Raw genomic sequence first — 9,787 nt, 5'->3', positions numbered from 1 at the left:
CCGCTAAGCGAACGTCCCTCCTCTGTTTGTCCCTCAGAGGACACCGTCCTCCCCACCCTGATGACTCTGAGCTCCACCTCCTCTCCTGCTAGCAGAGGGAGCGCCGTGACAACCACACCTGTGCCAGGTGTGACCTCTGACCTTTCCACCGCATCCACAAACGGTAATAACCGAGCCGGGGTCAGTCGCTGACTGAAGGCCGCCGCATGTTTCTGCGTCTTTACGTCGTTTCACTTCCTGGTTGTAAAGTCTTGCGTGTGTTGCAGAGCGATTCACCTCCAGAACAACAGGTGGAGTCACGTGTTTTGTTGAAGACGACTTAGAGAGTCACGTCTTTGTGTGTGGAAGTCGCTGGTTGCTTTATTTATTGATCATAGACTTTATCCTCATAGTCCGCCAATGACGGCTTGTACAAGCGCTCATATTTACACATTTCTTCCCACAAAAGCTCTTCAATCTGATCCGTTCTCTCGTAAACGTTCTTCCTTTTAATAACGGCCGTATTGTGCTGTGAAAACGGAGACGTGAGACTCCGTAAAGGACGTAGTCAGCAGACCAATCACAGCCTTGCGGGACTCGCAAGGGGGTCTTGTGTCCTTGCGTCTTTCTGAAAACGCAGAAGCATAAACTAGGCTTAACGCCGCTCCGTCCACAGCGGCCGGCCCCTCGGCCAGCGGGGCCCCCGACTACAGCAACACGCCCGTCCTGATTGGCTGCCTGGTGACCATCATCCTGCTGCTCGTCATCGTCATCGTCTTCATCCTGTGGTGCCAATACGTCTGCAAGGTGCTGGAGAAGGTGAGAGATCAATAACGTGTGTTAGAGGTTAGCTCAATCAATCAATCAAGTGGTTAAACTAGTGGTGGGCATAGATTAATTTCTTTAATCTAGATTAATCTCACTGTAATCTTGGAATTAATCTATATTAATCTAGATTAAAATGGCTCATTTGAATTCTGCCAAAGGCATTTAGAATATGTGTGCTACCCAAATAATGACTAAAAGTCAGTCTTTGAGAACAGGTTTCTCAAGCCAGGAGGCACATGAGACCAGAGGCGTGCTGGTCACGATAGTTCGCCTAGCGGGTAGCTTGTAAGGTGGATCACCTGTGGCCGCCTGAAGAACAAGCTCGAGCCCGTCATCTTCTGCCACGCTGGTGGCGATCCACTGAGCGAGGACATTCGTTAGCTTGGCCGATAGAGCCGTGCTGTCGGACTCGCCTCGGTGTCACTCAAACATAGTAGTTTGACGACGGCTCTACATCAGTGCTTGGCCCGGCATCCTGCGCGTTAGCTAAGCGGTGCTTTGCGTTTAGGTCGTGTTTGAGACTTGAAGAACTTCTACAGTAAACTAATTCTTCGTCTTGTCGAGGTTTCCATTGGGAAGCTTCTTAAAAGTAAATTAGGTAAAACATCCGCGCTCGTAGGTAAACATCTGCGCTGGAATATCAAGGTGAAAATCACCATAGCTTGCGTAGTACAGACCCAGCTCCCAACCTAACTTTGAGAATAGATTATCGGCCCATTTTTTCTTTATCGCCGATAAGAGTCTCACCATAACGCAGCGCGTTACCGCCGATAACGGCCCACCACTAGTTTAAACCCAAAGTACTCACAATGAAACACAATGCTCAGTATAAATCAATAAAAAAGTAAAATGTTAACAAAGTTAATGAATGGAATAAGAAGTGAAATGTACGGATTTTTAGTAAAGCTCCTCCTCCTCCTCTCCTCTCCTCTTCCAGGCTCCCCGTCGGATACTCAACGAGGAGGTGACGGTGCGGCTCTCCTCCTGCAGCGACACCATCATCCTCCAGACGCCCCCCGTGCCCCCCCGCTCCGGCCACGCCCCCTCAGGTAGACAGTGTGACGCATACACAGAGAGCCAGCCATGTTCTCAGTCCGTCTTCATTTTGTTCATATCAACATATAAGTTTGCCACTTCATCACTACATTAAGAGGAGCATTTATTGAATTAGAGTATTCAGAGCATTCAGATGTTTATTCAACTCACTACTGAATTGAAACCTTTGTTGTCGTCATGGATACACGTTGCAGAAATGTGATCTTGTAACTTGTCGGACCGCCTCTCCTCAGACCCCGCCCACACCGACCCCCACTACGAGAGGGTGTTCTTGCTGGACCCCCAGTACCAGAACCCGGCGGCGCTGAGGAGCAAACTGCCGGAGCTGTCTCAGAGCGCCGAGGCCTCCGGTAGGCTGTGAGAGTGTTCACGTCTAGAGAGGATATGACAAGTTGGTGATACGTGTTCCTCCTGTGCACAGCTCACCCTTTCACTAGAACTTACATTCTCACAAGATCCACTCGTATGAACTGGGGAGGAATGGATAGATGGAATAATATCACAATATTTTGCTTTGCGATATCGCATCATGCTTAGTATTGTATTGTATTTTATACATATAGAAATATAATACATTATTACCTTTTTACAGCTGTTCAATGTTGATAATGTCACTTTGCGACTCAGGTACGGTGATATTATCATATTGTGACTACGGTATGGTAATATTATTATAGTGTGACTTAGATACGGTGATATTATTGTATCGTGACTTAGGTATGGTGATATTATCGTATGGTGACTTAGGTACAGTGATATTATCGTATGGTGACTTAGGTACAGTGATATTATTGTATCGTGACTTAGGTACAGTGATATTATCGTATCGTGACTTAGGTACAGTGATATTATCGTATCGTGACTTAGGTACAGTGATATTATTGTATCGTGACTTAGGTATGGTGATATTATTATAGTGTGACTTAGGTACAGTGATATTATCGTATCGTGACTTAGGTACAGTGATATTATCGTATCGTGACTTAGGTACAGTGATATTATCGTATCGTGACTTAGGTACAGTGATATTATTATAGTGTGACTTAGGTACAGTGATATTATCGTATCGTGACTTAGGTACAGTGATATTATTGTATCGTGACTTAGGTATGGTGATATTATTATAGTGTGACTTAGGTACAGTGATATTATCGTATCGTGACTTAGGTACAGTGATATTATCGTATCGTGACTTAGGTACAGTGATATTATCGTATCGTGACTTAGGTACAGTGACATTATCGTATCGTGACTTAGGTACAGTGATATTATCGTATCGTGACTTAGGTACAGTGATATTATTGTATCGTGACTTAGGTATGGTGATATTATCGTATCATGACTTAGGTACAGTGATATTATCGTATCATGACTTAGGTACGGTGATATTATCGTATTGTGACTAAGGTATGGTGATATTATTATAGTGTGACTTAGGTACAGTGATATTATCGTATCGTGACTTAGGTACAGTGATATTATTGTATTGTGACTAAGGTATGGTGATATTATTATAGTGTGACTTAGGTACAGTGATATTATCGTATCGTGACTTAGGTACAGTGATATTATTGTATCGTGACTTAGGTATGGTGATATTATCGTATCATGACTTAGGTACGGTGATATTATCGTATTGTGACTAAGGTATGGTGATATTATTATAGTGTGACTTAGGTACAGTGATATTATCGTATCGTGACTTAGGTACAGTGATATTATTGTATCGTGACTTAGGTACAGTGATATTATTGTATCGTGACTTAGGTATGGTGATATTATTATAGTGTGACTTAGGTACAGTGATATTATCGTATCGTGACTTAGGTACAGTGATATTATCGTATCATGACTTAGGTACAGTGATATTATCGTATCGTGACTTAGGTACAGTGATATTATCGTATCGTGACTTAGGTACAGTGATATTATCGTATCGTGACTTAGGTACAGTGATATTATCGTATCATGACTTAGGTACAGTGATATTATCGTATCGTGACTTAGGTACAGTGATATTATCGTATCGTGACTTAGGTACAGTGATATTATCGTATCGTGACTTAGGTACAGTGATATTATCGTATCGTGACTTAGGTACAGTGATATTATTGTATCGTGACTTAGGTATGGTGATATTATCGTATCATGACTTAGGTACGGTAATATTATTGTATCATGACTTAGGTACAGTAATATTATCGTATCGTGACTTAGGTACGGTGATATTATCGTATCATGATAAGCCACCACGGTGCGTCAGTCTGCCCCCTGCTGGCCCTTCTTAGAACCCTCCGTCTCCTCACTTCTCGCCTCTCGCTCTTTGCTTCTCCTTTTTCTCCTCCGTGGACATCAGTACTTCCAAGATGAAGCATGCTCACTCACTCTGCAGCTCTCCTCTCTGTCCACCTTTCCTCCTTCTTCTCCTCCTCTTCCTCCAGCTCTCCTCCTCGGTAACCCTATCTACGACTACCTCCTACTGACGTGTCACATGACATCTGGCTGGCTGCGCGGTAAGAGCTGAAAGGTGTGGCTTTAGGGAAGAGGAAGTCGTCTATGGATGCATTTTTCATTCCAGTACATGAAGTATTTTATTCTCTATAAAACGACAAAGACACAACTGATGAAATTATGATTTGACCAATAGGTTTGCAGACAATTAGTTTTAAGGAAGGTATTATCTCAGGATAACAGAATTGGTTCATTTTTTGCCGTTTTTCCTGATATTACCAAATATGTTGATCGGAGCCACATTGATCACACATATTTATGATATATCTGTGCGTTGGTTAATAAGCAGGACATGTGTTTGAGAAAAAATTACAGACATTTGTCCACTCAATGCACATTTAACCATAGTTTTCATGGTAAATTGTATTCTCTGATCCAAAGTGAACTATTTTCTTTGTAATCACAAATGATCAATATTGGCATTGGCCTTAAATGAAGCAATGTCTAGTTCAGTATCACATCGGTCTAGAATGCATGATCTCCACCACCTGATGGAGCTGGTCTTCTCCCTCCACCAGCGTGTGGAGGAGGCTACGCCGAGCCCGACGTCACCCAGTGCACGCCCCACCAGTGTTTCCATAGCAACGCCCCGCACTATGCCGAGACCGACATCGTGCGCCTGCAGGGCGTGACCGGCAGCAACATGTACGCCGTGCCCGCTCTCACCGTCGACTCGCTCACTAGGAAGGACATCTCCGCCGCCGAGTTCCCGCGCCAGCAGCTGATCTTCCGGGAGAAGCTGGGGGAGGGTCAGTTCGGAGAGGTGAGGAGGAGGCGGGGCTAAGAAAACAACCTGGTGCATGTGATTTGTTCTCCCCGTAACAAAGCGCTGTGGCACTTACGCCTACCTGTCCCCTGCAGGTCCACCTGTGCGAGGCCGAGGGACTCCCAGAATTCCTCGGGGAGGGCTCTCCTCTCCCCGAGGGGGACGGGCACTCGGTGCTGGTGGCCGTCAAACAGCTGAGGGCCGATGCCACCAGCCAAGCCAGGTACGTAAATCCTGTAGATTTCCAGATAAGGGATATCTACTCCTGTAAATGAGGAGACGAGATGCATGAGGTAGTGCTTCCTCCACCTCTGGTGACCTCTAAAGCCTGTTTCCTCCCTGCGTCCTCCAGGAACGACTTCCTGAAGGAAATAAAGATCATGTCCCGTCTGAACGACCCCAACATCATCCGGCTGCTGTGCGTGTGCGTGTCGTCCGACCCGCTGTGCATGGTGACGGAGTACATGGAGAATGGAGACCTCAACATGTTCCTGTCGCAGCGCGAGATCGAGAGCACGTTGACGCACGCCAACAACATCCCCTCAGTCAGGTTGGAGTGGAAAACCCCATCCCGTTTATACACGCTAACATGCTAACATGCTAACGCCACCTGTTCAATTCATCCAAACAAGTGTGCTCACTACCTCCTCCACCCCCCCCCCCCCTTCCCCCGCCAGCCTGTCCGACCTCCTCCACATGTCGGTGCAGATATCATCAGGGATGAGGTACCTGGCGTCCCTCAACTTCGTGCACCGCGACCTGGCCACCAGGAACTGCCTCCTGGACCGCCGCCTCACCATCAAGATCGCCGACTTCGGGATGAGCCGGAACCTGTACAGCAGCGACTACTACCGCATCCAGGGCCGGGCGGTGCTCCCCATACGCTGGATGGCCTGGGAGAGCATCCTGCTGGTGAGGGTTGGCACAGGATAGGAATAAAGAAGATACCTCCACCTGCTCCTCACAGGGGATCTTTAATGCTGGAGTCTGCTCCATGACTTCATGCTTTACTCTTCACTCAGCTTTACTCTTCTACGTTACAAGTACAGCTGCTGATCGAGGCAGCGAGTTCCTTAAATCTCTATGTGGCCTCTCGCGTGCTCTGCAGGGTAAGTTCACCACGGCCAGCGACGTGTGGGCGTTCGGCGTCACGCTGTGGGAGATCTTCACTCTGTGCAAGGAGCAGCCCTACAGCCTGCTGTCTGACGAGCAGGTCATAGAGAACACTGGCGAGTTCTTCAGGAACCAGGGCCGACAGGTGAGGCGGACCAACGGCCCCTAAAAGCAGCTCCTGCTAATGCTTATGGCCTTTTGATTGATTACGCGTGTTTGTCATTCATGTGGACCGGATCTAGATCAGGACCCAGCCAGTAACTCACTGATGAGACTCTTAATGTGGAAATGTGTTTAGTGGTCCACATCTAGCAGGTTGGTGGTCAGGCATTCAAGGGCCGAACAGGGTGGGATACATTGGTGTGATCGTACTGTATTCAGGGTCTGTGAATGGTTGGAACTTACGTTGACACAGCATGTCCTCTGAGGACATCTGAGGAGTTCTTTGTTTGCAGTTCTTCACTAACAACCTCTTTTACCTCTCCTGTGGTCCTGGATCAGATCTTCCTCTACGGCCCTCCGCTCTGCCCGCCGTCCCTCTTCGAGCTGATGATGCGTTGTTGGAGTCGCGACATACCAGATCGACCCAGTTTCGAGGGACTCTACCAGGCCCTGAAGCCCCACGTCAACCAGTGAGCTCGGGCTGCTGGGATGAACTTGGACTTGTGTGGGACGAGAGACACGAGAGGACTGAGGCCTGGAATCACGTTAGGAAAAGATCGCGTTCAGAGGGAAAGAAGAAACTGGAAGAACTGTGGTCAGAAGGTGGGTTTGTTTGGTGGTAACAGCAGGAATCTGTCCTGAGGGACCACAAGGAGGAACTCCAAAGACCTCCGAGATTTCTATCGTTTCACAGTCTGCTCCGTGTCTTTAAATCCCCTTTGACCAAAACCTGTTGTCAGACATTTCTAAGATATGTTTTTATTATGTTGCCTTGGTGCTGAAGGTACCATAAGCTCTATATTCTTCTTCTCTTGGCTTTTAAAGATGCCAAAAACTGGACGGACTCTTCAGTCTTGTTAGCGTCCCCGTGTCCCTGTGGTGTTTTTGTTATTGTAAAGCACTGTCCTTGTATCTCAGTTATTCATGTTCATATATTAACCCACACTGGAGCTAGGGATAGGCCATAGTGTAGTTTTTGTGTCGCTTTGATTGGTTTTTATTTACATTGTTTTACAGTAATTTACTGTTGGTCTCTCTCTTGTGGATGTGAACGTTTTACCTGAATCTCAGTCAGAGGGAAATTAAGAGGAGCTGTCACTCAAACCAAATAACAAACAGTTGTGTTGTACCTATTTTGTTGGCAAAGAGAAATAAAGAGTGTTGAACGATGATATGATCATATAACATTAGTAAAACGCAATATAGCGTCAACGTTGGCCAGTTTGTGCCTTACATCTGTAGCTTGCCACATCTGTCCTGTACGCATCACGCCTCTTCTTTTTGCGTATTAGTGGCGTGTGTGGTGTAAATGGGGCGATTCCAGTGTCAAAGCAGTAAAATGTATGTAGTAGTGAGTACTGATGGCGCTCTCATTCCCTCCTTCCCTTTATTACATAATGATGCAGGTTGGACTCAAAGGAAACAAACATCTGTTGCTCCCAATACGACTGGCGGCATGAATCCTCGTGCCACTTTGAGAGAAAGTTGGGACCCTTTAGTGAACCTTCTTCTACCCGCCGAAGGTATAAAGTCAATGTTTAATTAACAGCATTAAATCATTAATATATTGATTCAAAAATGTTTTCCCTCGAACATAAACAAAATGAGATTGACTTTGAGAGCTTCTATTCAACAGGAACATGGCAAATATGTCAAATGATAATGCACATTACTTTATGTGCCATTCGTTTGATGTTTTAGTTGCGTATTAGTGGGTATTACGCGTGTGCCGTATTTGAAACAAATTGTTGTAAAATGGTGCAAATCAACGTGAGCTTCATGTGAAAGAGCAAATATGTTGAGTTAAGTGCATCCTCCAGTGTTTCCGTGGTGACCGTGTGCCTGTACGGTGTGAGTGTGTGTGTGTGTGTGTGTGTGTTTGAACACTGGGAGCGATGGGATCAAAGTGGTTAATTCTATTATTAAATGAGGAGGGACTTTGAAAGGGACTTTTTTTAAGCAATAAGACAGAAAGTAAGGAAACCACTAAACTCAATCACCCAGAGTCCTTTGCTACAGCGAGCCTACCTTTTTGTTCTGGTTCCATTAGAGAGAGAGACGTCTGTTAGTTCGATAGTGTAATGCATAAGTGATCAGAAAGCAGTGTGATGAGTATTGACAGTTGATCATCCATCATTTCTCGTTGTTTCTCTGATGACTTCTGGGACGATGGTCCAGGAGCCGTTCTAATGTGTCCTGCTTCAGACTGTACATGGGCTCGTAGCTGTGTATATTAATATATTGGGAGTTGGAACCTTGGTGTTTCTCACTCTGTAGCCTCTCATGTTGGTTTTCTCCTTAATAAACATTTTGTCAAACAGCAGAGCAGTTTGTCTTATTTTACACTTACACTCAAATAGTCGCTAAAGTTTACCAAATGCTGTCTTTCGTAAGGTTTAACCTGACTGAACTCCATGACGCTGTGATGAGCAGCCATATTTGAACCCTTCACAGTAGTAATAGTCTGGTGCATCTGGTAAACACCCAGTGTTTGAAGGGATTGATCAGATGTTAATCACTCCCCTACGGGAGGAATCGCCAACTTTACCTCTTTGATTTGACTGGTTTCCAAACAGCCAATAAAAAGTGGATTTTTCCGTGATTTCTTCCCTGTGAGTGAAACACGTGGCGAATAACCCGCCTTCTATTCCAGCTGTGTTTACTGCTGCCACTCCCTCGCTTTCAGTCGCCATCAAAGAACCGGTGTGCCGCACAACATGTGCATCTGGTGGGGGTCCGTGTGCTGGATATCAGCGGGGGGTTGGAGACAGAAACATTTTCCAGGACTGAACCCTGCAGAAAACTTCACAAAATATCACACCTTTAAGCAGCAGCACAACTGATGAAGTGGTCGATAGCAGATCCTGGAGCGGTTTACAGGAGATGTACTCAACGTACTCGTTGTCTTTACTGCAGCAACAACTTAGTTTTTGGGGGATTTAAGTGGTTCCAGTTAGTCAGCAGGTCTCTGCTTGTGAATGAAACTTCCAGGTGGATTTTCTTCCTGTTTTTCCAGGATAAACAATGGCGGCTGTGTTCCACTTTAACGACAGGCTCATGGTGGGCAGGAATGTTGCACATGACACCGGTAAAAAGTAACTTTACAGCTAATAAACAGGGACACAATTAATGGGCTACTTTCATTCAGCCATTCTTTAGCAGCCACCAGAGGGCAGACGAACTCAACACACTGACGAGTAGCAACCGGCTGCTACTCCCACAAACCACATGAAGATTCACCAGGAGCCTTTATGTTTGTCTCATGTTAGGAGATGGGGAAACGTCCCCGGCTCGTTTCTAACTGAGGGGGTTTTCTGCTGAGCAGGTGGTGTGAACTGGTCTCATCACACCCGGTTTTGATCAAGAAAACCA

At 45.9% G+C, this 9,787-nt stretch overlaps 1 protein-coding gene across 2 annotated transcripts in view; it reads left to right on the top strand.

The window, feature by feature from the left end:
• Nucleotides 1-8,738, top strand: part of ddr2l (discoidin domain receptor family, member 2, like) — a 19,129-nt gene extending 10,391 nt beyond the window's left edge. The window contains exons 10-20 of one of the 2 annotated variants that reach the window (XM_078086407.1): nucleotides 38-163; nucleotides 656-798; nucleotides 1,745-1,856; nucleotides 2,097-2,213; nucleotides 4,305-4,376; nucleotides 4,893-5,137; nucleotides 5,236-5,363; nucleotides 5,493-5,690; nucleotides 5,818-6,052; nucleotides 6,249-6,398; nucleotides 6,755-8,738. In XM_078086407.1, coding sequence (XP_077942533.1) covers nucleotides 38-163; nucleotides 656-798; nucleotides 1,745-1,856; nucleotides 2,097-2,213; nucleotides 4,305-4,376; nucleotides 4,893-5,137; nucleotides 5,236-5,363; nucleotides 5,493-5,690; nucleotides 5,818-6,052; nucleotides 6,249-6,398; nucleotides 6,755-6,889 — 1,661 coding nt within the window. In that variant the 3' untranslated portion in view covers nucleotides 6,890-8,738. The remainder of the gene's footprint in view (nucleotides 1-37; nucleotides 164-655; nucleotides 799-1,744; nucleotides 1,857-2,096; nucleotides 2,214-4,304; nucleotides 4,377-4,892; nucleotides 5,138-5,235; nucleotides 5,364-5,492; nucleotides 5,691-5,817; nucleotides 6,053-6,248; nucleotides 6,399-6,754) is intronic. The other variant, XM_078086408.1, reaches the window with a different exon arrangement.
• Nucleotides 8,739-9,787: the final 1,049 nt, after the last annotated feature.

The sequence above is a fragment of the Gasterosteus aculeatus genome, chromosome 13, assembly GCF_964276395.1.
Source record: "Gasterosteus aculeatus chromosome 13, fGasAcu3.hap1.1, whole genome shotgun sequence".
Classification (NCBI taxonomy): Eukaryota; Metazoa; Chordata; class Actinopteri; order Perciformes; family Gasterosteidae; genus Gasterosteus; species Gasterosteus aculeatus.
Note: the sequence above shows the minus strand (reverse complement) of the source record. Positions and strands in the feature narration are given on the sequence as shown.